The sequence below is a fragment of the Phalangium opilio genome, unplaced genomic scaffold, assembly GCF_054372755.1.
Source record: "Phalangium opilio isolate 3A_F unplaced genomic scaffold, DU_Popi_V2 ptg000194l_1, whole genome shotgun sequence".
NCBI lineage: Eukaryota > Metazoa > Arthropoda > Arachnida > Opiliones > Phalangiidae > Phalangium > Phalangium opilio.
In genome coordinates this window covers 503220-530676 of record NW_028324212.1, presented here as the reverse complement: position 1 = coordinate 530676, position 27457 = coordinate 503220, and the positions used below count along the sequence as shown (strand labels likewise).

The window sequence follows — 27457 nt, the reverse complement described above, 5'->3', positions numbered from 1 at the left end:
CTACATACACGATCCGTTGGTCGAGGGGTATGATACTCGCTTTAAGTGCGAGTGGTCCCGGGTTCAAATCCCGGACGGACCCAATTTTTGCAGAAGGAATTTAGTGACTATTTAATTGCAACTATTGACTAGGTAGTCCTATGAGTTGAGCATGATTCAGTTACATACATGGTCCGTTGGTCTAGGGGTATGATACTCGCTTCGGGTGCGAGTGGTCCCGGGTTCATATCCCGGTCGGACCCGAGTTTTGCAGAAGTAATTTAGCGACTATTTAAATACAACTAGTTAAATTATAGGCCTATGAGTTAAGCATGTTTCGGTGTCATACAGTCCCGTTGGTCTAGGGGTATGATACTCGCTTTGGGTGCGAGTGGTCCCGGGTTCAAATCCCGGACGGACCCGAGTTTTGCAGAAGTAATTTAGTGACTATTTAAATGCAACTAGTTAAATTGTACCCTACGAGTTGAGCATGTTTCAGTTACATACATGATCCGTTGGTCTAGGGGTATGATACTCGCTTCGGGTGTGAGTGGTCCCGGGTTCAAATCCCGGACAGCCCCGAGGTTTTGCAGAAGTAATTTAGAGACTATTTAAATGCAACTATTGACAGGGTAGTCCTATGAGTCGAGCATGTTTCAACTACATACATGATCCGTTGGTCGAGGGGTATGATACTCGCTTTAAGTGTGAGTGGTTCCGGGTTCTAATCCCGGACGGACCCTAGTCTTTGCAGAAGGAATTTAGTGACTATTTAATTCCAACAATTGACAGGGTAGTCCTATGAGTTGAGCATGATTCAGTTACATACATGGTTCGTTGGTCTAGGGGTATGATACTCGCTTCGGGTGTGAGTGGTCACGGGTTCGAATCCCGGTCGGACCCGAGTTTTTGCAGAAGTAATTGACTATTTAAACACAAATAGTAAAATTGTAGGCCTATGAGTTTAGCATGTTTCAGTGTCATACAGTCCCGTTGGTCTAGGGGTATGATACTCATTTTGGGTGCGAGTGGTCCTGGGTTCATATCCCGGACGGACCCGAGTTTTGCAGAAGTAATTTGGTGACTATTTAAATGCAACTAGTTAAATTGTACCCTACGAGTTGAGCATGTTATACTTTCATACTTGGTCCGTTGGTCTAGGGGTATGATACTCGCTTCGGTTGTGAGTGGTTCCGGGTTCAAATCCCGGACGGACCCTAGTCTTTGTAGAAGGAATTTAGTGACTATTTAATCGCAACTATTGACAGGGTAGTCCTACGTGTTGAGCATCTGTCAGTTTCATACATGGTCCGTTGGTATAGTGGTATGATACTCGCTTAGGGTGCTAGTGGTCCCGGGTTCAAATCCCGGACGGACCCGAGTTTTGCAGAAGTAATTTAGTGACTATTTAAATGCAACTAGTTAAATTGTACCCTACGAGTTGAGCATGTTTCAGTTACATACACTATCCGTTGGTCTAGGGGTATGATGCTCGCTTCGGGTGTGAGTGGTCCCGGGTTCAAATCCCGGACAGCCCCGTATTTTTGCAGAAGTAATTTAGAGACTATTTAAATGCAACTATTGACAGGGTAGTCCTATGAGTCGAGCATGTTTCACCTACATACACGATCCGTTGGTCGAGGGGTATGATACTCGCTTTAAGTGCGAGTGGTCCCGGGTTCAAATCCCGGACGGACCCAATTTTTGCAGAAGGAATTTAGTGACTATTTAATTGCAACTATTGACTAGGTAGTCCTATGAGTTGAGCATGATTCAGTTACATACATGGTCCGTTGGTCTAGGGGTATGATACTCGCTTCGGGTGCGAGTGGTCCCGGGTTCATATCCCGGTCGGACCCGAGTTTTGCAGAAGTAATTTAGCGACTATTTAAATACAACTAGTTAAATTATAGGCCTATGAGTTAAGCATGTTTCAGTGTCATAGAGTCCCGTTGGTCTAGGGGTATGATACTCGCTTTGGGTGCGAGTGGTCCCGGGTTCAAATCCCGGACGGACCCGAGTTTTACAGAAGTAATTTAGTGACTATTTAAATGCAACTAGTTAAATTGTACCCTACGAGTTGAGCATGTTTCATTTACATATATGATCCGTTGGTCTAGGGGTATGACACTCGCTTTGGGTGCGAGTGGTCCTGGGTTCATATCCCGGACGGACCCGAGTTTTGCAGAAGTAATTTAGTGACTATTTAAATGCAACTAGTTAAATTGTACCCTACGAGTTGAGCATGTTATACTTTCATACTTGGTCCGTTGGTCTAGGGGTATGATACTCGCTTCGGGTGCGAGTGGTCCCGGGTACAAATCCCGGACGGACCCGAGTTTTGCAGAAGTAATTTAGCTACTATTTAAATACAACTAGTTAAATTATAGGCCTATGAGTTAAGCATGTTTCGGTGTCATACAGTCCCGTTGGTCTAGGGGTATGATACTCGCTTTGGGTGCGAGTGGTCCCGGGTTCAAATCCCGGACGGACCCGAGTTTTGCAGAAGTAATTTAGAGACTATTTAAATGCAACTATTGACAGGGTAGTCCTATGAGTCGAGCATGTTTCAACTACATACATGATCCGTTGGTCGAGGGGTATGATACTCGCTTTAAGTGCGAGTGGTCCCGGGTTCAAATCCCGGACGGACCCGATTTTTGCAGAAGGAATTTAGTGACTATTTAATTGCAACTATTGACAGGGTAGTCCTATGAGTTGAGCATGATTCAGTTACATACATGGTCCGTTGGTCTAGGGGTATGATACTCGCTTCGGGTGTGAGTGGTCACGGGTTCGAATCCCGGACGGACCCGAGTTTTTGCAGAAGTAATTGACTATTTAAACACAAATAGTAAAATTGTAGGCCTATGAGTTTAGCATGTTTCAGTGTCATACAGTCCCGTTGGTCTAGGGGTATGATACTCATTTTGGGTGCGAGTGGTCCTGGGTTCATATCCCGGACGGACCCGAGTTTTGCAGAAGTAATTTAGCTACTATTTAAATACAACTAGTTAAATTATAGGCCTATGAGTTAAGCATGTTTCGGTGTCATACAGTCCCGTTGGTCTAGGGGTATGATACTCGCTTTGGGTGCGAGTGGTCCCGGGTTCAAATCCCGGACGGACCCGAGTTTTGCAGAAGTAATTTAGTGACTATTTAAATGCAACTAGTTAAATTGTACCCTACGAGTTGAGCATGTTTCAGTTACATACATGATCCGTTGGTCTAGGGGTATGATACTCGCTTCGGGTGTGAGTGGTCCCGGGTTCAAATCCCGGACAGCCCCGAGTTTTTGCAGAAGTAATTTAGAGACTATTTAAATGCAACTATTGACAGGGTAGTCCTATGAGTCGAGCATGTTTCAACTACATACATGATCCGTTGGTCGAGGGGTATGATACTCGCTTTAAGTGCGAGTGGTCCCGGGTTCAAATCTCGGACGGACCCGATTTTTGCAGAAGGAATTTAGTGACTATTTAATTGCAACTATTGACAGGGTAGTCCTATGAGTTGAGCATGATTCAGTTACATACATGGTCCGTTGGTCTAGGGGTATGATACTCGCTTCGGGTGTGAGTGGTCACGGGTTCGAATCCCGGACGGACCCGAGTTTTTGCAGAAGTAATTGACTATTTAAACACAAATAGTAAAATTGTAGGCCTATGAGTTTAGCATGTTTCAGTGTCATACAGTCCCGTTGGTCTAGGGGTATGATACTCATTTTGGGTGCGAGTGGTCCTGGGTTCATATCCCGGACGGACCCGAGTTTTGCAGAAGTAATTTAGTAACTATTTAAATGCAACTAGTTAAATTGTACCCTACGAGTTGAGCATGTTATACTTTCATACTTGGTCCGTTGGTCTAGGGGTATGATACTCGCTTCGGGTGTGAGTGGTTCCGGGTTCTAATCCCGGACGGACCCTAGTCTTTGTAGAAGGAATTTAGTGACTATTTAATCGCAACTATTGACAGGGTAGTCCTACGTGTTGAGCATGTGTCAGTTTCATACATGGTCCGTTGGTATAGTGGTATGATACTCGCTTAGGGTGCTAGTGGTCCCGGGTTCAAATCCCGGACGGACCCGAGTTTTGCAGAAGTAATTTAGTGACTATTTAAATGCAACTGGTTAAATTGTACCCTACGAGTTGAGCATGTTTCAGTTACATACATGATCCGCTGGTCTAGGGGTATGATGCTCGCTTCGGGTGTGAGTGGTCCCGGGTTCAAATCCCGGACAGCCCCGTATTTTTGCAGAAGTAATTTAGAGACTATTTAAATGCAACTATTGACAGGGTAGTCCTATGAGTCGAGCATGTTTCAGCTACATACACGATCCGTTGGTCGGGGGGTATGATACTCGCTTTAAGTGCGAGTGGTCCCGGGTTCAAATCCCGGACGGACCCAATTTTTGCAGAAGGAATTTAGTGACTATTTAATTGCAACTATTGACAGGGTAGTCCTATGAGTTGAGCATGATTCAGTTACATACATGGTCCGTTGGTCTAGGGGTATGATACTCGCTTTGGGTGCGAGTAGTCCTGGGTTTATATCCCGGACGGACCCGAGTTTTGCAGAAGTAATTGACTATTTAAACACAAATAGTAAAATTGTAGGCCTATGAGTTTAGCATGTTTCAGTGTCATACAGTCCCGTTGGTCTAGGGGTATGATACTCATTTTGGGTGCGAGTGGTCCCGGGTACAAATCCCGGACGGACCAGAGTTTTGCAGAAGTAATTTAGCTACTATTTAAATACAACTAGTTAAATTATAGGCCTATGAGTTAAGCATGTTTCGGTGTCATACAGTCCCGTTGGTCTAGGGGTATGATACTCGCTTTGGGTGCGAGTGGTCCCGGGTTCAAATCCCGGACGGACCCGAGTTTTGCAGAAGTAATTTAGTGACTATTTAAATGCAACTAGTTAAATTGTACCCTACGAGTTGAGCATGTTTCAGTTACATACATGATCCGTTGGTCTAGGGGTATGATACTCGCTTCGGGTGTGAGTGGTCCCGGGTTCAAATCCCGGACAGCCCCGAGTTTTTGCAGAAGTAATTTAGAGACTATTTAAATGCAACTATTGACAGGGTAGTCCTATGAGTCGAGCATGTTTCAACTACATACATGATCCGTTGGTCGAGGGGTATGATACTCGCTTTAAGTGCGAGTGGTCCCGGGTTCAATTCCCGGACGGACCCGATTTTTGCAGAAGGAATTTAGTGACTATTTAATTGCAACTATTGACAGGGTAGTCCTATGAGTTGAGCATGATTCAGTTACATACATGGTCCGTTGGTCTAGGGGTATGATACTCGCTTCGGGTGTGAGTGGTCACGGGTTCGAATCCCGGACGGACCCGAGTTTTTGCAGAAGTAATTGACTATTTAAACACAAATAGTAAAATTGTAGGCCTATGAGTTTAGCATGTTTCAGTGTCATACAGTCCCGTTGGTCTAGGGGTATGATACTCATTTTGGGTGCGAGTGGTCCTGGGTTCATATCCCGGACGGACCCGAGTTTTGCAGAAGTAATTTAGTAACTATTTAAATGCAACTAGTTAAATTGTACCCTACGAGTTGAGCATGTTATACTTTCATACTTGGTCCGTTGGTCTAGGGGTATGATACTCGCTTCGGGTGTAAGTGGTTCCGGGTTCTAATCCCGGACGGACCCTAGTCTTTGTAGAAGGAATTTAGTGACTATTTAATCGCAACTATTGACAGGGTAGTCCTACGTGTTGAGCATGTGTCAGTTTCATACATGGTCCGTTGGTATAGTGGTATGATACTCGCTTAGGGTGCTAGTGGTCCCGGGTTCAAATCCCGGACGGACCCGAGTTTTGCAGAAGTAATTTAGTGACTATTTAAATGCAACTGGTTAAATTGTACCCTACGAGTTGAGCATGTTTCAGTTACATACATGATCCACTGGTCTAGGGGTATGATGCTCGCTTCGGGTGTGAGTGGTCCCGGGTTCAAATCCCGGACAGCCCCGTATTTTTGCAGAAGTAATTTAGAGACTATTTAAATGCAACTATTGACAGGGTAGTCCTATGAGTCGAGCATGTTTCAGCTACATACACGATCCGTTGGTCGGGGGGTATGATACTCGCTTTAAGTGCGAGTGGTCCCGGGTTCAAATCCCGGACGGACCCAATTTTTGCAGAAGGAATTTAGTGACTATTTAATTGCAACTATTGACAGGGTAGTCCTATGAGTTGAGCATGATTCAGTTACATACATGGTCCGTTGGTCTAGGGGTATGATACTCGCTTTGGGTGCGAGTAGTCCTGGGTTTATATCCCGGACGGACCCGAGTTTTGCAGAAGTAATTGACTATTTAAACACAAATAGTAAAATTGTAGGCCTATGAGTTTAGCATGTTTCAGTGTCATACAGTCCCGTTGGTCTAGGGGTATGATACTCATTTTGGGTGCGAGTGGTCCCGGGTACAAATCCCGGACGGACCCGAGTTTTGCAGAAGTAATTTAGCTACTATTTAAATGCAACTAGTTAAATTGTACCCTACGAGTTGAGCATGTTATACTTTCATACTTGGTCCGTTGGTCTAGGGGTATGATACTCGCTTCGGGTGTGAGTGGTTCCGGGTTCTAATCCCGGACGGACCCTAGTCTTTGTAGAAGGAATTTAGTGACTATTTAATCGCAACTATTGACAGGGTAGTCCTACGTGTTGAGCATGTGTCAGTTTCATACATGGTCCGTTGGTATAGTGGTATGATACTCGCTTAGGGTGCTAGTGGTCCCGGGTTCAAATCCCGGACAGCCCCGAGTTTTTGCAGAAGTAATTTAGAGACTATTTAAATGCAACTATTGACAGGGTAGTCCTATGAGTCGAGCATGTTTCAACTACATACATGATCCGTTGGTCGAGGGGTATGATACTCGCTTTAAGTGCGAGTGGTCCCGGGTTCAAATCCCGGACGGACCCGATTTTTGCAGAAGGAATTTAGTGACTATTTAATTGCAACTATTGACAGGGTAGTCCTATGAGTTGAGCATGATTCAGTTACATACATGGTCCGTTGGTCTAGGGGTATGATACTCGCTTCGGGTGTGAGTGGTCCCGGGTTCAAATCCCGGACGGACCCAATTTTTGCAGAAGGAATTTAGTGACTATTTAATTGCAACTATTGACAGGGTAGTCCTATGAGTTGAGCATGATTCAGTTACATACATGGTCCGTTGGTCTAGGGGTATGATACTCGCTTTGGGTGCGAGTAGTCCTGGGTTTATATCCCGGACGGACCCGAGTTTTGCAGAAGTAATTGACTATTTAAACACAAATAGTAAAATTGTAGGCCTATGAGTTTAGCATGTTTCAGTGTCATACAGTCCCGTTGGTCTAGGGGTATGATACTCATTTTGGGTGCGAGTGGTCCCGGGTACAAATCCCGGACGGACCCGAGTTTTGCAGAAGTAATTTAGCTACTATTTAAATACAACTAGTTAAATTATAGGCCTATGAGTTAAGCATGTTTCGGTGTCATACAGTCCCGTTGGTCTAGGGGTATGATACTCGCTTTGGGTGCGAGTGGTCCCGGGTTCAAATCCCGGACGGACCCGAGTTTTGCAGAAGTAATTTAGTGACTATTTAAATGCAACTAGTTAAATTGTACCCTACGAGTTGAGCATGTTTCAGTTACATACATGATCCGTTGGTCTAGGGGTATGATACTCGCTTCGGGTGTGAGTGGTCCCGGGTTCAAATCCCGGACAGCCCCGAGTTTTTGCAGAAGTAATTTAGAGACTATTTAAATGCAACTATTGACAGGGTAGTCCTATGAGTCGAGCATGTTTCAACTACATACATGATCCGTTGGTCGAGGGGTATGATACTCGCTTTAAGTGCGAGTGGTCCCGGGTTCAAATCCCGGACGGACCCGATTTTTGCAGAAGGAATTTAGTGACTATTTAATTGCAACTATTGACAGGGTAGTCCTATGAGTTGAGCATGATTCAGTTACATACATGGTCCGTTGGTCTAGGGGTATGATACTCGCTTCGGGTGTGAGTGGTCACGGGTTCGAATCCCGGACGGACCCGAGTTTTTGCAGAAGTAATTGACTATTTAAACACAAATAGTAAAATTGTAGGCCTATGAGTTTAGCATGTTTCAGTGTCATACAGTCCCGTTGGTCTAGGGGTATGATACTCATTTTGGGTGCGAGTGGTCCTGGGTTCATATCCCGGACGGACCCGAGTTTTGCAGAAGTAATTTAGTAACTATTTAAATGCAACTAGTTAAATTGTACCCTACGAGTTGAGCATGTTATACTTTCATACTTGGTCCGTTGGTCTAGGGGTATGATACTCGCTTCGGGTGTGAGTGGTTCCGGGTTCTAATCCCGGACGGACCCTAGTCTTTGTAGAAGGAATTTAGTGACTATTTAATCGCAACTATTGACAGGGTAGTCCTACGTGTTGAGCATGTGTCAGTTTCATACATGGTCCGTTGGTATAGTGGTATGATACTCGCTTAGGGTGCTAGTGGTCCCGGGTTCAAATCCCGGACGGACCCGAGTTTTGCAGAAGTAATTTAGTGACTATTTAAATGCAACTGGTTAAATTGTACCCTACGAGTTGAGCATGTTTCAGTTACATACATGATCCGCTGGTCTAGGGGTATGATGCTCGCTTCGGGTGTGAGTGGTCCCGGGTTCAAATCCCGGACAGCCCCGTATTTTTGCAGAAGTAATTTAGAGACTATTTAAATGCAACTATTGACAGGGTAGTCCTATGAGTCGAGCATGTTTCAGCTACATACACGATCCGTTGGTCGGGGGGTATGATACTCGCTTTAAGTGCGAGTGGTCCCGGGTTCAAATCCCGGACGGACCCAATTTTTGCAGAAGGAATTTAGTGACTATTTAATTGCAACTATTGACAGGGTAGTCCTATGAGTTGAGCATGATTCAGTTACATACATGGTCCGTTGGTCTAGGGGTATGATACTCGCTTTGGGTGCGAGTAGTCCTGGGTTTATATCCCGGACGGACCCGAGTTTTGCAGAAGTAATTGACTATTTAAACACAAATAGTAAAATTGTAGGCCTATGAGTTTAGCATGTTTCAGTGTCATACAGTCCCGTTGGTCTAGGGGTATGATACTCATTTTGGGTGCGAGTGGTCCCGGGTACAAATCCCGGACGGACCCGAGTTTTGCAGAAGTAATTTAGCTACTATTTAAATACAACTAGTTAAATTATAGGCCTATGAGTTAAGCATGTTTCGGTGTCATACAGTCCCGTTGGTCTAGGGGTATGATACTCGCTTTGGGTGCGAGTGGTCCCGGGTTCAAATCCCGGACGGACCCGAGTTTTGCAGAAGTAATTTAGTGACTATTTAAATGCAACTAGTTAAATTGTACCCTACGAGTTGAGCATGTTTCAGTTACATACATGATCCGTTGGTCTAGGGGTATGATACTCGCTTCGGGTGTGAGTGGTCCCGGGTTCAAATCCCGGACAGCCCCGAGTTTTTGCAGAAGTAATTTAGAGACTATTTAAATGCAACTATTGACAGGGTAGTTCTATGAGTCCAGCATGTTTCAGCTACATACATGATCCGTTGGTCGAGGGGTATGATACTCGCTTTAAGTGCGAGTGGTCCCGGGTTCAAATCCCGGACGGACCCGATTTTTGCAGAAGGAATTTAGTGACTATTTAATTGCAACTATTGACAGGGTAGTCCTATGAGTTGAGCATGATTCAGTTACATACATGGTCCGTTGGTCTAGGGGTATGATACTCGCTTCGGGTGTGAGTGGTCCCGGGTTCAAATCCCGGACAGCCCCGAGTTTTTGCAGAAGTAATTTAGAGACTATTTAAATGCAACTATTGACAGGGTAGTCCTATGAGTCGAGCATGTTTCAGCTACATACATGATCCGTTGGTCGAGGGGTATGATACTCGCTTTAAGTGCGAGTGGTCCCGGGTTCAAATCCCGGACGGACCCGATTTTTGCAGAAGGAATTTAGTGACTATTTAATTGCAACTATTGACAGGGTAGTCCTATGAGTTGAGCATGATTCAGTTACATACATGGTCCGTTGGTCTAGGGGTATGATACTCGCTTCGGGTGTGAGTGGTCACGGGTTCGAATCCCGGACGGACCCGAGTTTTTGCAGAAGTAATTGACTATTTAAACACAAATAGTAAAATTGTAGGCCTATGAGTTTAGCATGTTTCAGTGTCATACAGTCCCGTTGGTCTAGGGGTATGATACTCATTTTGGGTGCGAGTGGTCCTGGGTTCATATCCCGGACGGACCCGAGTTTTGCAGAAGTAATTTAGTGACTATTTAATTGCAACTAGTTAAATTGTACCCTACGAGTTGAGCATGTTATACTTTCATACTTGGTCCGTTGGTCTAGGGGTATGATACTCGCTTCGGGTGTGAGTGGTTCCGGGTTCAAATCCCGGACGGACCCTAGTCTTTGTAGAAGGAATTTAGTGACTATTTAATCGCAACTATTGACAGGGTAGTCCTACGTGTTGAGCATGTGTCAGTTTCATACATGGTCCGTTGGTATAGTGGTATGATACTCGCTTAGGGTGCTAGTGGTCCCGGGTTCAAATCCCGGACAGCCCCGAGTTTTTGCAGAAGTAATTTAGAGACTATTTAAATGCAACTATTGACAGGGTAGTCCTATGAGTCGAGCATGTTTCAGCTACATACATGATCCGTTTGTCGAGGGGTATGATACTCGCTTTAAGTGCGAGTGGTCCCGGGTTCAAATCCCGGTCGGACCCAATTTTTGCAGAAGGAATTTAGTGACTATTTAATTGCAACTATTGACAGGGTAGTCCTATGAGTTGAGCATGATTCAGTTACATACATGGTCCGTTGGTCTAGGGGTATGATACTCGCTTTGGGTGCGAGTAGTCCTGGGTTCATATCCCGGACGGACCCGAATTTTGCAGAAGTAATTGACTATTTAAACACAAATAGTAAAATTGTAGGCCTATGAGTTTAGCATGTTTCAGTGTCATACAGTCCCGTTGGTCTAGGGGTATGATACTCATTTTGGGTGCGAGTGGTCCTGGGTTTATATCCCGGACGGACCCGAGTTTTGCAGAAGTAATTTAGTGACTATTTAAATGCAACTAGTTAAATTGTACCCTACGAGTTGAGCATGTTTCAGTTACATACATGATCCGTTGGTCTAGGGGTATGATGCTCGCTTCGGGTGTGAGTGGTCCCGGGTTCAAATCCCGGACAGCCCCGTATTTTTGCAGAAGTAATTTAGAGACTATTTAAATGCAACTATTGACAGGGTAGTCCTATGAGTCGAGCATGTTTCAGCTACATACACGATCCGTTGGTCGAGGGGTATGATACTCGCTTTAAGTGCGAGTGGTCCCGGGTTCAAATCCCGGACGGACCCAATTTTTGCAGAAGGAATTTAGTGACTATTTAATTGCAACTATTGACAGGGTAGTCCTATGAGTTGAGCATGATTCAGTTACATACATGGTCCGTTGGTCTAGGGGTATGATACTCGCTTTGGGTGCGAGTAGTCCTGGGTTTATATCCCGGACGGACCCGAGTTTTGCAGAAGTAATTGACTATTTAAACACAAATAGTAAAATTGTAGGCCTATGAGTTTAGCATGTTTCAGTGTCATACAGTCCCGTTGGTCTAGGGGTATGATACTCATTTTGCGTGCGAGTGGTCCTGGGTTCATATCCCGGACGGACCCGAGTTTTGCAGAAGTAATTTAGTGACTATTTAAATGCAACTAGTTAAATTGTACCCTACGAGTTGAGCATGTTATACTTTCATACTTGGTCCGTTGGTCTAGACATTTATAAAAATTTGTTCCATGGTTTCGGTCCCAAAAAAGTAAGTTATGGCAAGCAGTTGAAATGTTCCGTTCAATTACTGGTAGTCGAGCAATGAATTTGTAGAGGTCTGCGATTAACCGTTTCGATCGAATACCGAACCGAATAATTCGATCCGGTATTCGATAAGCCCATTTTTACTATTCGATACGAATATCGAATACCGATATTGACTATTCGGTTAATGTTCGATTACCTCAAATTTAAGTCCTTGGCACTAGAGAGACCCACCTTACTTTAAAAAATATTATCCCAATTTTATTTGTCTCTCAACAAAAACTACCAGAAAGTGCCTAGGAAAATTTTAGGAAATACTTGGCCACCAATGAGGAGAGGTATTTTGAAATTTAGGAGCTTCTAAATGTTTTTCATCTTGCTTTGTATTAACTATTCGCGAATTTTAGGGTTACTACCCGATTAATCGCGAATAGTTAAGCCTAGTATTCGCGAGTATTAGGGTTAACTAATCGCGAATACTATTCGTAACTATTTGCAAATAATAGGTTAGTAGAAAATTTACCAAAGCCTAACTATTCGGTATTCGATTTGGGATAAACTATTAGATTCGGTATTAAGGAAAATGTTTTGTTATTCTGTAGCCGGTTCCATACCCAAAAAGTGGTATTCGCACACCCCTTGAATTTAGTGTCTCATTAGACCTAAGTTTAATTTATGCTTGCGCAGGTCGCTAATATTTTTATTAATGTGGAAAGTGTCGTTTATAACATTACCATACCGAGTTCATACCATTGGCAAACATGGCAAGTTCAGATTACAATCATGTTTTTTTCTTGATTTCATTAAAACGTCCCTAAAAATATTATGATATCGCGTCAATAACGTTCAGATTGTAGTGGGAAAGTTAATTCACTACAAATTATCAAGAAAATCAGAAATTTACGTTTTCCCCCAAAAAAACTTAAACCTTAAATAAGCGCGAAATTAGTCGTTTCTAAAATTTGCAGCTAGGCACTATGCAATCAGGGATAAATTTTATTTTAGAAGTTGGAATGAAGAACGGTTAGTATTTACTTCAGTCCGTTACGTAACCCAGTATAGAGCCCCTTCCTCCAACACGCAACGAAAAGTTTAAATTACCTTTTGGCTCACTCAAACTACGTTTTGATGACCTTGCTGACGGAGACGGCGAAAAATACGATATTCCTCTTTACCTCTGTCCCTATGACCCACCTCTTCTTTCATACCGCCCCCCCCTTATTTGGGAAGGGGGGTCCGGGACTTTGACGCGCTTAGATGACTCTGTTCTCAATTCGTACTTCTAAAATTAAATCTATCCCTGATGAAATATAACTAATTTGTTTTATTTTCTAGAATTTAATGTTGCAACCCTTCGAAACAAGAGTATTAAATTATATTATTGAAAACAACAAACGTCTCGTATTAAAACGAAGCAGCTTTGCACAGGTAAATATTGAAGCCTTATTTTCATAGAAGCTAAAAATTCAGTTCTCGTTCCCAGCTTAGCTAGTTTTATTTATCGTGCTAGAGAAGCAAGGCTACATAGATTTTTTCAAACAGATTGTTTTAAATTTATTGCAAGTTAAAGGTTTTAGAAAAATTAAAAGACGTATAAGAATTCTCTTACATGATACACATTGAAATCTTATATTGAGCTAATTTTAATAAATTCATTAAACAATATATAAACAGTTGCTGATGCTTAAAATGGAAATATATCCAGTAAAGTATCGTATGCCACCATACAATAAGACTTAATAAGTCTCTATTTGAAAAAATAAAACCAACAGTAGAATACATGCATTCTTGCCATAGATTCGTCTCGGCTAAAAACACCACGTATAGCACGGGTTCAATAGGAAGCTTCAACGACATAAGCATCTTCTCTAAAGGAGTAAGAATCGTGTTTGAAACCTCAATCAAAAATATTTTTACTGTAACACCAGAAACTAAACTAAATTTTGAACAAAATTTTGTCAGGTTTGGATCGGGTTGATTTTCTCGTTTGCTTTCTTAACCTTGGTTGAGATAATTCAACGACGAATGAATGGAATTCGAAATTTTATTGTACCTTTCGCTTTAAAGAAAGTGTTTCTGTACTACGGAGTCATATTAGGAAAAGGTAAACGTCTCCTTTAGAGTCGGTTTGAGAAAATGGCATGGCGAGTTGGTATTACAGCACATTTGGTTACTTAGTTTTCCTTGAACACTTCATTGCGCAGTATAATGTGCACGAACGATAACGTGGTCGATCACAGATAAGTTGGGCCTGGGCCGATACCAATATCGGTATCGGCGAAATGGATTCCATCTTCTGAGTGGCGGAGACGCTTTCGGCACTATTTTGGATTCTGTGTCATGATAGGTCGAAGAAACAGGCAGAGGCTGGGTGGGAATTTTAAACAATTGTACATGGAAAGAGATGTTGTTCAACCTTAAAACCCGGTTAACCAGTTTGCGATTTCGGTTACATTTCATTGCTGAACGCACCGAAAGCAGACGACAGCATTTATTCTCTTTCCTACAATGGCCGCGATCGGTGTTGTATTGATGGCTGATGCTGCTTTAGAAGAAGATGAACGTGTAATTTATCGAAGGATTAGAGGAGATGGATTTGTTTTGCCGGATGCTGAATTTTTGCGCTAGTATCGAATGACAAAGGTTAAAGTAGAGGCACTTGTCAAAATGTTAACGCCAAAACTACTGAAAGAGCGCCCCCAAAGTTTATACATGCTCACTGTTCAAGACGAAGTCTTAGTTACTTTGCTTTTCTATGGCTCTGGCTCTTTCCAACACAGCCTCGCAAGCAATTACGAACATGGAATGAGCCACCCATCAGTCAGTAGATCTATTGGTCGAGTGACTGACGCTATCAATGCCACGATGAGGCAATATACACGCTTTCCCACTGGAAATGCCGAAGTGAAAGCTATCAAGGTTGGTATTTATTTTGAGACGATAGATTGTGTAATAGAATTCTAAATTTTAATACGACTGTTGCAGGCGTCATTCAGAGCCAGGTGCGTTTTTCCTGATGTTCTTGGAGCTATTGACTGCACCCACATCCTAATTATAAAACCAGCTGAGGAACCCAATGGCTATCTTGATAGGCATGGAAATTATTCCATTAATGTGCAATTGGTAAACGATATTCTTTCTAACAATAGACAAACTGACAACTAACAGTCCTTTATCATGCTATAGATATGTGACAACGAAACCCGTATAACGGATGTTGTGGCTCAATGGGGTGGTAGCACTCACGATGCTTTTATTTGGCGATTATGTGGCGTGCTGGAGAGATTTAAGAATCACGAAATGCCTCAAGGATATCTTCTTGGAGACAGTTGCTATCTTCTTCAGCCATTTTTAATGACTCCCCTTCTTCAAGCTAGAACGCCGAATAAGCAACGGTACAACCAACGTCACATGTCAGGTATTTTATGTTTATTAATCTACATATTGTTACATCAATAATATTGTGCTGTAATATAAGGCTTCAATATTGCACCAATTTGATGTTAAGTCCTTTTGTTTAAAGCAGGACCTATATAGAGCACACACATTGATGTAAACATTTTTGACACCTAGGTCGCAATGTTATAGAAAGTGTGAATGGCATTTCGAAAATGCAATGGCATTTTGAAAATGCGATTTCGATGTTTGGATTCGTCTGCAGGTGTGTTGTGCTAAAAGCCTGAGAAAGTCAATGACATCATCAGTGCTTGCTGCCTCCTTCACAACTTCTTGTTGGGTGAAGCAATGCCTGGAGAAAACGGTAAATGACGTTTAATTATCGCGATTATTTTAGTTGCCATCTGCTCAACTGAGTGACAGTGTTTGTTTTAGTCTTCAATTTTCCAATCAATTCACGAGCAATGTCCTTCATACACCTAGGTTTCAAACACTTATTTCCTATAACTCAATTATTATTGCCTATTGTCTGATAATAATTCCAAGGCTTCTTTATGGTCATCCTGCGGGAAGATCCTTCAATAGACACATTTTTAATTATTGTATGGAACCAAAAACGGATTTATGCACTAAGAACGTCGGATCGTAGCTTTAGCCTCTAGTACCATCCTCTCATACTATATTGAGAAACTTCGTCTGCTTATATTTTGACTCCACCCACATATTCTGTATAGTATATGCAGAATTTGTGGGTGAAGTCAAAATATAAGCAGACGAAGTTTCTAAATAAAGTATGCGAGGATGGGTAGTGAATTTGCTACGTTCAACGTTCTTTTTACATAAATCCGTTTTTGATGGAACATGCGATTTAAAGAAAACTTTTCCATTGCAGTTGAACGAAATCCAAACGTTGCAAGAAACCCTGTTGATGATGACGACGATGATGATGATGATGATAACGAGCTGCTACAAGCAGGTAGCAGAACAAGACAAGCCTTGATTGATCTGGAATGTAAGGGCTTTTATTTATTTTTCATTAGTATCGTGTAAAACCAACAGCGTGTCAATTCTGCCAGACATGTTAACTACCATAGCGAGACATTGCCTTTGAAGTGTAACAACCCATCTAAATCAGTAATTGAGGGGTTATCGAAAGTCTCAGGATTCGGGTATATGATTTTTGTGACAGGATAGGACTACGAAACGTCTGTACGATAAGCATTGCACTAGACATATTATAAAAAACGTCTTGGTTTGGACCAAGGCCAAAAAAGCAAACGATATGTGTGAGGTTTATCATTTGACTGAAGTTTCAGATATTTCAATTGTTTTAGTTATTTTTATCCATTTAATCCTTAATCAATATTAAATTCAATCAACTGATTTTGCTGTTAATCGATCCATTCCCTCTAAATTAATTGAAAAAATTACATATAACAAAGAACAATTACATTTTCCGAAAACATTTTATCATGAAATTAATTATTTTGAAGGGAGTACGTGTTGAGGAATGAACATTGAACATAAAAAGAGCAAGCTAACTTTGACATAAATCGAAAGGAAAATGTAAATATTTAATAGTGGAAGCCAAATCAGGGTGTTGCGCGAATTTATACATTTAATTTCGTTAATCGAAATGCTACATTTCTATTGTCGGCTCTATGAAGAAAAGATTGCACTGCAATGTTCCACTCCGTGCTTTAGAATTTCTTGGTCATAACTCAGTCTTCATTTGAAACGTCACCACACCTTTCTACATTGTTGGCGCTACTTGTACACCGGTTACGTTTTACGCGTAATCATATTAGCACGCTTAAAGAGCATTTCGGAAAACACACAGGGGCGAGGCCACCATTGGGGTATTCTCCCTCGCACCAAGGGCCACCGCCAGACGGTGCCAAAGTTCACTACAGGCAGGAGGCTAGTCAACTCGCTCTGCCTATAGCGGTGCTTCTAGGCGAGAGAGAGAGAAGACCCTAATGGCGGCATCACCCTTGTGTTTTAGTTTCTCTGTATGTAATTTCTAAAATGGTCTACTCACTTACAAATGTACACAAATTACACTGAGTGATCGGTCCTTCAGGCGCTAGCGAGTGACAAGCCACAACCATAATCATTCATGTACAGGAATGTTTTATAGTTTTAGGTTATTAAGGTTGGCGGGCAAGTCCGGAGAGTCACTAATGTGAAAAGGTTTCGAACTATACGGTATTATTGGCTGAGTGTGTTGCGACGGCTCAGATGACCCATACACTTGAACCACAGGTGCTTTTAAAAATTTTTATATTGGGAAAATAGAGGAAGGGGGGTCGGAGTAAAGTGTGACCTTCGCATAACTGGTAATGAATAATGTGTATACCCATATTATTTCCGCATGAAATGAATATAACAAGTCATTGGTACTGAGAAGTATTTCTTTTTATGTAATCTTTACCCTTACCTTTGGTTATATCAGAAGTAAGATAAGGGACTAGAAGTAACGAGGTAACCAAACTCTTCACTTGGCGATGGAAGCGGCATAAAATCGTCAAATTTGTTCACTAGTGCTAGGCTCTATTACCAATGCTAGGGCACTTTAATTCTAGTCCCTTATCTTACTGCTGGTTATATTTATACCGATATAATATTTTTCCTGTGCTACAGAGAGTCACCTACTAAACGAAACCACACAGGATAAACATTGTTGCTTTGTCTCAAGAAGACGACATTAGTTTATAAATTAGTTTGAGAAAAAAAGTTCTTTATCATATTTTCTCTAACATCAGTCTTCTCAGAAACTTACTACAGATTTAAACTTTTTTGGTGCAAACTTGAAAATTTGTTAAGCCAGCAACAATTAAAACTATGTCCGTCAAGGTGCTTACAAGTTAGTGAGCAACGACACGAAATCCATTCAAAATAATTAATTTCATGATAAAATGTTTTCGGAAAATGTAATTGTTCTTGAAAAAGCGTAGATATGTAATTTTTTCAATTAATTTAGAGGGAATGGATCCATTAACAGTAAAATCAATTGATTGAATTTAATATTGATTAAGGATTAAATGGATAAAAATAACTAAAACAATTGCAATATCTGAACTTCAGTCAAATGATAAACCTCACACATATCGTTTGTTTTTTCGGCCTTGGTCCAAACCAAGACGTTTTTTTTATAATATCTGTCCCTTCAGTCTTATTGTAATTAAAATTTGAATTATTTTATTTTTGCTTTACCGTCATACATTTGGGGTTGATCTATTTCTAATTGCTTAAAGAAGTACTTAAGTATCGTTAATTACATTTAACTTATATTCAAAAACATTGATTTCGATAAGCAAATAATGTTGCACTTTATTTATTAAAGAAGTTTAAAAACGACGGTATTTGAAATATGGAAGAAAAATATTTGTTTCGTACACTGTATACATATACAGTGTTGTCGAGATCAGACCAACAACTTCCTTTATGGCGTCAATGAATCAAACATGGCGTCCACCGCATTTTTCCTCTTATGGCGCTAGTGAATCAAACATTTTCACCCAATCTTTTTGTGACGTCAGTGAAACGCACATGACGTGTCTTCCTGTGACGTCAGTGAAACGCACATGACGTGTCTTCCTATGGCGTCAGTGAATCAATCATGGCGTCAATGTTAGGCTTAAGCGTAATTTTCGACAACGTGGTAAATAAAACTTGTCATACACGTGGTTTAAACGCCATGTTCACTATAAGAACATGATTGGTCTAAAAAGAGCGCCATGTTTACATGGCCAGAAGGTCACGTGACATTAAAGTATAAAAGACGAGGACGGTTTAAAGATAAGGCATTCTACATCCCTCCTTGACGTACCGATCCAGATCCGAAAAATGTAAGTATAATTTCCCATAAAATCTTAGTGCTATAATCTTGGTCTGCATCCTATTTAAAGTGATTACCATATTTAATGTGAATATTTAGAAATAACTCCAACGTATTTTGAAATTCCTCAACTAAATCAGTCAGTGTAACGGCGGGCTGTAGGATTAGACTAGGAATGACCGATGGCTCAACTGGGATCGTATTAAGCGACGAGGAATATATGCAACTTTACGGAATGAAGGACTCCATAAACGGATTTTTCGAGAAGGACGACGCTCAACCCACCACGTGCTCTTTCGAGGGATCGATGGACAAGCGAATTCAACTTGTAACTTATCAGGATAGGAAGATGTTAAATATCCGCCAAGTGATCCAGGGTCAAGGAGCGAACTACGGAATCCAATACCCAACTAGGAATGGATTTGCCATAGGACCATTCCTATAGGGGGAAGTTATTGGAAAAACACATTCAGGTGACGACATTCATTACCGAAGCGAAACGTGTGGAGAGTGCGATTAAGGACATAGTAATACAGCAACTAACTGAGGGAATAAATAATTCGTGCAACGGCTGCATTATCGACCATCCTTCACAATTACAGCATGATTGTATAATGATGGAATGGAGTTAACGTGTAGATGAACATTATTCTAATGCCGTATCTAATTTAAATATCGAGATGGTAGTTAATATTTTTAATAATTCCCCCTTCTTAAGTTTTCAATTCTGTAAGCAAATGGTTTCTCTAAGTGTATGTAACTCTAAAAAATTCTTGTAATACATTGAAATGAATTTAAATAATAAATATTCAAATTTAATACTTTTTCATTTACCTAAATATAAGCCTACTTCAAATTTTAGGAGTTATTTATATTCAAATTAAATACTATATGACTAAATATATAGGCATATTCCAAATTTTAGGAGTTATTTCAACTTAGTATTCAAATTTAATACTTCTAATATAAACTTTAGAAATTATTTCAACTTAAACCAATTTATCTTTATTGATAGGCATATTTCAAGGATAGGCAATGTAAATAACGAGGTCGGTGAACGGGAATAGAGAAACTCGGATGGTAAATAAACGGCCTATGTCAATAATTAGAAATCATGATAAGCGCTTGTATGAAAGCGGTTAGTGTCGACATGGGATGATAGTTGAAGTTGCAATGTTTGTTTATGCTAGGAAACTAGTAAGTAAAAAAACTAGATTGAAACTTGACGTGAATTTCGAAACATGGCACGGTTTTCGACTTGGCGTCAATGGAAAAACCCATATGTTAGCTCGGGCAAAGATTAAATGGACGACGCCAAGAGTATAAAAGCCTGGCACGTGTCCAAACTCAGTCACTTTTGTTCCTGACTTCAGACGAGTTCCAGCCTGCTCCCTAGTTGCTTTATAGTATTTTTCAATACTAGGTAACATTTGTTGTTGCAAGTTATTTTGCAGAGGGTAAGAAAAAGTTTACGGGCTAGTACCGAAATTACTTGTGAAAGTACTTGCGTATTTTTTATAAGTACTTGCGATTTTTCTGAGATTGTCCTTATCTCATTCATTCTTTGAGAATGTTTAAGTGTAATATTTGTGAGCGTTCCTACCAAGGGAACAGGGAGCTTTTGAGACATAAAAGGGAGAAACACGGGGATGTTAAATACCCATGCTCGCAATGTCCGGCCGTTTATACCAGACTTGCGGATTTAACGTTACACGTGGCTACCCGACACTCTACCCCTAAGGTTCCACTCCCCCTCATGACCAATGCAGGTCCATCAACTTCTACCTTTGTCCAATTCTTCGGTCCATCAACCTCTACCTTTGTTCCTCCTGTTATCCCATTCTCGGGTCCCTCAACCTCCACCTTTATCCCTCCTGAGACGCAGAGGCCGAAACGGTCCACGTCCGACCCATCCACTCCCGAGACGAAGCGGCCGAAACGGTCCACGTCCAACCCTATTCCTTCCCTAGATGAACTGTCCGACGATGAGAATCGTGCCCTGAACGCGTTCATGAACCGAGAAGAAGTTGTCATCAATGGATCTCTACTGGTAACTCCGTTTGCGAAAATCTTGATGAGCTGTCCGACGATGGAAATCGTGCCCTGAACGAGTTCATGGACCAAGAGGATGACTTCCCAGCCCTTTCCAGCCAGGAGAACCGCGACATCCAACGCTTTATGGATCAGCAGGAGGGTGGTGGTGGTCAAGAGCAGGAGGAGGAACCCATCGTTGCGTCACCGGAAGTTCCTCTTCACGACGAGCTAGAGGAACTGGAAGTACTCGGTAGGGCTATTTTTTGTGCACGTTTCACACCTGTAGCGACTGAGACAGACGTAGAGTTGTACGTGGGTAGACATAGGGTAGCGATTGAAAATTACTTACGCAATAAACTGGCTAGAGATAGAGGGATTAAGTGGAATTTAACTGTTAGGGCTCGCTACACCCGTAAGTTAGCCGACACTGACGAGGAAGTAGAAAATTTAATTTATCACAGAACCCAAAACCTTACTATTTTGAACTCCGACGTTATCCCCGGACAGATAGACTTTAGTATTAGGACTCTGAAACGTTTAATGGAGGAGTACGAAGCGCAAGGTAGCGGGTGGGTTTTAGATAAAATTCTCTTCCTGCAGATTAATATCATTGCGTACTTCCCGCTTCACGGGGGTACGTACATTGAAACCCCTAAAAATCTTCTAGCTAAAAAAGCCCTATTAAATGTGCAAAATACAGACAATAAGTGCTTCGTATGGTCAATTTTGGCACATTTGCACCCTGTAAACGTTAACCCAAATCGTGTAACTAAGTACCTAGAGTATAGTAATGAATTGGACATGGCCGGTATTACTTTCCCCGTGAAAGTAAATACCGGTAAATTGGAGAATTTCGAACGGGTGAATAACCTTTCGATTAATGTATTCGGATACGAGAAAGAGGTCTTCCCCCTTTACGTGAGTTTCAACAGAGTTGAGGAACCACGTCAAGTAGATTTATTGCTATTAACCGAGGGTGAGAAGAAGCATTTCTGCTTAATCCGAAGCATGAGTCGACTTCTAGCGAAGGCATTCACCGCACACACAAACATGGACCATTATTGTCGTTATTGCCTGCATCGATTCTCCGGCGTAAACTAGGAGAAGAACTACAGGGAACACATCAAGGAGTGCAGTATACACGGCCCCCAGAAGATCGAGATGCCGGTTAAGGAGCCTATTCTGGAATTCAAAAACGTCGCATGGCAACAGAAGGTAAACTAAAACTTTTGTTATTTATCAGGGTATTTTGAATAACGCGCCAAAATAGTTTACTAGGGATAACGTCAGACGGCGCCCATAGCAAGATAAATAAAGCAGACGATAAGATGGGCGGAAGAGAGATAACGTTTTGTTTACATATTATCTAATATAGTTGTATTTCTATTTTCACAGGTTAAATACGTCATCTATGCCGATTTCGAGTCTATTCTCCGTAAAGTACACCGATGCGATCCCGATGTCGACCTCTCTTCAACCACGAAAACTTCGTAGCATATCTCCTGTGGGTTTAGTTATGTCATCGTTAGTCACGATGGTACAGCCTCAAAACCAGTTACTTATCGAGGGATAGATGCCACGGAAAAGTTTTTAGAAAACCTTTTGCGTGAAGACGCGATTATTTAGCGTAAGATTAAAGATAACGCCCCCATGAATCTATCAAAATTAGAAAAGGCGCAATTCGCCTCGGCCCAATCCTGTTACTTATGCAACAGGCCTTTCACTGTAAATGACTGTAAAGTTCGTGACCACGACCACACTAACGGAACCTACAGGGGAGCTGCTCATAATTCGTGCAACCTGAAACTGAAGACCCGGAATTTCGTTCCGGTCTTCATGCATAACTTATCTCGTTACGATGCTCATCTTATTATGGACAAAATTGGATTGGTCAAAGATCACAAGATTACGTGTATCCCCACGAATTCCGAAACGTACATTTCGTTTTCTCTGGGTAATTTACGATTCTTAGACTCAATTAGGTTCATGCCGGCATCGCTAGAGACACTCGTATCGAATTTGACTCGAGGAGGAGCCGATAAGTTCAAGTGTTTAAACTCTGCTTTCAGCGCAGACGAAGTACCGCATCTGCTGAGGAAACAGGTTTACCCATATGACTACTTCGACTGCGAGACGAAATTCGACGAGACCGAGTTGCCACCCAAGGATGCCTTTTTCAATTCCTTAACTGACGAAGAGGTTAGTGAGGAAGATTATTCTCAAGCTCAAAAGGTTTGGGAAAAATTCCAACTCACTAACCTCGGTGAGTACCATGATTTATACGTTAAGACCGACGTTATGCTCCTAGCGGATGTTTTTGAAAGTTTCAGGGCTATGTGTCTAGAATATTACAAGTTAGATTGTGCAGACGCATATACAGGTCCTGGTTTCGCTTGGCAAAGCGCACTTCACATGACCCAAGTGAAATTGGAACTACTCCAGGATCCCGATATGCATCTCTTTATTGAGAAGGGTATAAGAGGGGGTGTTTCTTTAATTACGCATAGACTAGCCATAGCCAATAATAAGGATCTCCCCGAAACATTCAACCCGGCAGAACGTAGCTCTTACATTACCTACCTAGACTGTAATAACCTTTACGGCACCGTAATGTGTCATCACCTGCCGATGAGAGGATTTCGATGGATTCAACCATGTCAAGATTTCACTCGTGAAATTATCTTGAATCACCCAGACGATGATCCCCAGGGTTTTATCCTGGAGGTGGATCTTGAGTACCCGGAAAGATTGCACGAAGAACATAACTGTCTACCCTTAGCACCCGAACGTAGAGTTATTAACGCGGATGAGCTTTCACCGTATTCGATTGAACAGTTGAACAAACTGAAAATTAACGTACAGGATAGCCTCCCAAAGTTAGTCCCCTCGCTCTACGATAGGGAGAAATATGTTCTCCACTACTGGAACCTCAAGTTTTACATCGCTAAGGGGATGAAATTGGGGAAAATCCATCGAATACTCACATTCGAGCAGGGTGCATGGTTAAAACCATTTATCGAGTTCAACACGGAGAAAAGGAAGCAGGCAGTGAACGACTTTGAGAAAGATGTTTTCAAGTTGGCCAACAATAGGTACGCATCTAGGCTACGCTAAGTTATTATTTGGCACGTAAATTAATCAAAATTTTTATCAATTAACAGAGTTTTCGGGAAGACGATGGAAAACCTCCGCAACCGGATCAACTTTGATCTTGTCCAGACCCGGGAGATGGCAATCAAGAAGGCCAGTTCGCTGACATTCCAGAGGTTCACCATCTTTAAGAACGAGCTGGTTGGGATCCATCGTCTGAAGAAATCCCTCAAGTTGGACCGACCCATTTACACCGGTTTCACCATCTTGGACCTATCAAAGTTGGTCATGTACGACTTCCATTACAACACTATGAAGGCAAAATATGGCGACGACATCAAACGTCTTTTTACTGACACAGGTATGATTTTTTAAAAACGTTTACTAGATTTAAATCCTCTTTCTACTTTCAATTTTAAAAAACTAATTAAATGTTTTACGTATAATTGCAGACAGCCTGACCTATCAGATTTTCACCGACGATTTGCCCCGGGACTTTGCCCAGATGAAGGAGATGTTTGACTTTTCCGCTTACCCTAAGGAACATCCTCTCTTCAGCGAAGAGAACAAGAAGGCCCTCGGAAAGTTCAAGGACGAACTCAACAGCGTCCAGATGCAAGAGTTCTGCGGCTTGCGGCCGAAAATGTACAGCATCTTGTCGGCAAAAGGTGAAAAGAAGACGGCGAAGGGAATCTGTCGTCGCGTCGTCAAAAAGAAGATACGTCACGCCCAATACAAGGAATGCCTGCTTCAACGTAAACTCACCACTGAGAGATGAAGAGGATAGTCAGTGTTAAACACGAACTATTTTCCATCACTCAGAAGAAACTCGCTCTTAACCCTTGCGATGATAAGAGATTCATCATTGATGGAGTGTCAACATACGCGCATGGTCATTTTAAAATTAAGGAATAATTTCAAATGTATAAATAATTACTTTCTGTAACCCTATCCCCTCCCATACCCTCCTGGGACGAAGTGGCCGAACCGGTCCACGTCCAATTTCCCTCTCTTACCCTTTTGGTGCAAAGTGGCCGAATCGGTTCACGCCCAATTTCCCTCCCATACCCTTGTAGCGGATCAGCTACATGAGCCTTCACCCAAATATAAACAACACACATATTAAATAGTTAAAGGGAAACCCACTTTAGTGTCTTACCGTTCAGGCTCATAATCTTTTGCATTAAGCCTATTGACTCATAGTTTATCATTAGCCCGACAGGTGGCGTTCTATAGCACTACCTGAAGCGACCCCTATACCGCGTAAGGCCTGTCCGTGGGATATATAAAGTCAGGGTTGCCATGCAGTTCGGCTGGCAGAGGCAGTTCACATTAGTCTTTAGTAGTTAACAGTTAGTAGCCGTCTAGTTAAGTAGTGGAGTTCGGTAGTTCTCTCCCTTAAACTAACATCTGTTTAAGTGTCAAGTTAGCTAGCTTGTATCAAAGCTTGCTCGCGTTTTTGTCCAGTTTGACAAACTCGTTCTCGCCCGAACCTACATCTTAACCAGTTCGCGCCGCGTTATTAGAGAAAACACATAGAACACTTTCATGGCTCTATACAACTTGGTAAGAGAGTTAATCTTTGTTATATAATCGAACCCTATTTACTGGCGCTACTTAAATACTTAATTATTACTAAAGCATTTTAAATATCATAGTCATTTATTAATTATTATTATGTACTTATTATTTATTTATGTTATATGTAAAACGTACCAGAAAGGACCTGGTTATTAAACTGAGATTAAGATAGTAATGCTTGGTCCCATTATTTCAACCTGTTAACCCACTTTTGAAGTGAATCGGTTACAGCAAGGATGATAGGGGGTGGATACGAATTCTGAGAGAAATACGCGCCGTAACTTCGGACGCGATTGGGTCTGGTGGGACGCTAAAAATGGGGAAGGAATACTCGGGATGAATGGCAGGTGGCCTACCTCAGAACTAGACCCTATTTAGCGCCATCGTGTTGGCCTAATTTTGCATGCATTTTGCCAAAGTTATTTCAAACCTTTTTCTCATAAATAAAATTTGCAATTGAAACATAAAATTTTATATAGAGTTAATATTTAATAATAGGTTTAATGCCTACTTTCTTAATTGAGGGTGCGCGATTTTGGTATCATCAGGAACGAATGGATTTAGTGCCATGTTTAAATACTTTTAAATCATGATTTAGAGAGTACTTTATGTCCGCTGTCAAACAAAGGTTTATGAAAACCGCATTAATTTCTACTAAACAGAGACGTGATGAGAGCGTAGTTCACTTTTTCGAAAGGATGCAAGATTTGAATCTAGCTTTAAGAGATCCCCTTCCGGAAATGGAACTTGTGCCACTCTTGGAAGAAAACTTACTTCCAGATATAAATGTTTATTTACGTCACCAATGTTCTACTATTTCGGACTTGTTAGTACAAGCAGAAATAATAGAAGCTAGGGTTAAGAATCTTAAGGGGTCACGTGTCACTGCAAGTGATACTCCTAGTCAGAGTTCCAAAAATACCTTTAATACTCGTAGATCTACCGAACCTTCTCGTAGTTCTTCTTTAACATGCCTTGAGTGTGGGAAACAAGGGCATATAAGACCAAATTGTTCCAAATTAAAGCAAAATAAGCCTACTACTCAAGGAAAGCCTAGAAGTAAGAAGGGAAACTAACAGAAGGGAATGCACGTAGAGGGCGTCCTTCTTGCCGATACAAATACCCTCATAATTCCCTTATTTTAGCAACATCATCTAGTAATACCCCTAATGCAAAGTTATCATTTGCTTTAGCTTTAAAATTTCCCATTGGTAGAACTATATTAGCGAGAGTAGATCAAGGTGCTGAAGTTAGTTTTATGTCAACTAAGGCATACCTGCAAGTATTTATGGACCTTCACCACACTGACCATGAAACATTTACACAAAATACAGAAGATTGCATCTTTTTACCCAACGGTCAATATTTCTTTACAAGAGGTAGTGTAGAGTTAGAGTTTACCATATGTGGGACTTCATTCTTACACTATTTTCATATTGTCCCTGATTAATTTTGTGACATAACCTTAGGTGCAGATTTCTTTATGGCACACTTAGCTAATATAGATTTTCGTACATTAACAGTTACATTAGATTCTAAACCATACACACTGTTACCAGCACCACCGATATCAATAGGTACCAGTGATTCGGTAGGTGACCAGCAAGACATAAGTCCTGCTTTCGAGGAAAACACAATGACACCATTACAAGTACAGGAACTTAAACAATTAT

The 27457-nt window shown here is 41.5% G+C and overlaps 1 protein-coding gene and 13 non-coding genes across 14 annotated transcripts; all 14 read left to right on the top strand.

Moving 5' to 3' along the window:
- Positions 1 to 1125: 1125 nt before the first annotated feature.
- TRNAP-CGG (transfer RNA proline (anticodon CGG)) lies at positions 1126 to 1197 on the top strand. The gene has a single exon. It is a non-coding gene; the product is annotated as a tRNA-Pro (tRNA).
- An 89-nt stretch (positions 1198 to 1286) lies between these two features.
- Positions 1287 to 1358, top strand: TRNAP-AGG (transfer RNA proline (anticodon AGG)). The gene has a single exon. It is a non-coding gene; the product is annotated as a tRNA-Pro (tRNA).
- Positions 1359 to 2243: 885 nt separating this feature from the next.
- On the top strand, positions 2244 to 2315 carry TRNAP-CGG (transfer RNA proline (anticodon CGG)). The gene has a single exon. It is a non-coding gene; the product is annotated as a tRNA-Pro (tRNA).
- Positions 2316 to 2722: 407 nt separating this feature from the next.
- On the top strand, positions 2723 to 2794 carry TRNAP-CGG (transfer RNA proline (anticodon CGG)). Its single transcript has one exon. It is a non-coding gene; the product is annotated as a tRNA-Pro (tRNA).
- A 723-nt stretch (positions 2795 to 3517) lies between these two features.
- TRNAP-CGG (transfer RNA proline (anticodon CGG)) lies at positions 3518 to 3589 on the top strand. The gene has a single exon. It is a non-coding gene; the product is annotated as a tRNA-Pro (tRNA).
- Positions 3590 to 3993: 404 nt separating this feature from the next.
- TRNAP-AGG (transfer RNA proline (anticodon AGG)) lies at positions 3994 to 4065 on the top strand. The gene has a single exon. It is a non-coding gene; the product is annotated as a tRNA-Pro (tRNA).
- Positions 4066 to 5267: 1202 nt separating this feature from the next.
- Positions 5268 to 5339, top strand: TRNAP-CGG (transfer RNA proline (anticodon CGG)). The gene has a single exon. It is a non-coding gene; the product is annotated as a tRNA-Pro (tRNA).
- Positions 5340 to 5743: 404 nt separating this feature from the next.
- Positions 5744 to 5815, top strand: TRNAP-AGG (transfer RNA proline (anticodon AGG)). The gene has a single exon. It is a non-coding gene; the product is annotated as a tRNA-Pro (tRNA).
- Positions 5816 to 7019: 1204 nt separating this feature from the next.
- Positions 7020 to 7091, top strand: TRNAP-CGG (transfer RNA proline (anticodon CGG)). Its single transcript has one exon. It is a non-coding gene; the product is annotated as a tRNA-Pro (tRNA).
- Positions 7092 to 7973: 882 nt separating this feature from the next.
- TRNAP-CGG (transfer RNA proline (anticodon CGG)) lies at positions 7974 to 8045 on the top strand. The gene has a single exon. It is a non-coding gene; the product is annotated as a tRNA-Pro (tRNA).
- Positions 8046 to 8449: 404 nt separating this feature from the next.
- On the top strand, positions 8450 to 8521 carry TRNAP-AGG (transfer RNA proline (anticodon AGG)). The gene has a single exon. It is a non-coding gene; the product is annotated as a tRNA-Pro (tRNA).
- Positions 8522 to 10044: 1523 nt separating this feature from the next.
- On the top strand, positions 10045 to 10116 carry TRNAP-CGG (transfer RNA proline (anticodon CGG)). The gene has a single exon. It is a non-coding gene; the product is annotated as a tRNA-Pro (tRNA).
- Positions 10117 to 10359: 243 nt separating this feature from the next.
- On the top strand, positions 10360 to 10431 carry TRNAP-CGG (transfer RNA proline (anticodon CGG)). Its single transcript has one exon. It is a non-coding gene; the product is annotated as a tRNA-Pro (tRNA).
- A 12198-nt stretch (positions 10432 to 22629) lies between these two features.
- On the top strand, positions 22630 to 24981 carry LOC149622122 (uncharacterized). The gene is made up of 4 exons (XM_089853554.1): positions 22630 to 22650; positions 22740 to 24205; positions 24275 to 24564; positions 24656 to 24981. Exons 1-4 carry the CDS (start codon positions 22630 to 22632, stop codon positions 24979 to 24981), a joined length of 2103 nt encoding a protein of 700 aa, XP_089709680.1.
- The last annotated feature ends 2476 nt before the right edge of the window (positions 24982 to 27457 follow it).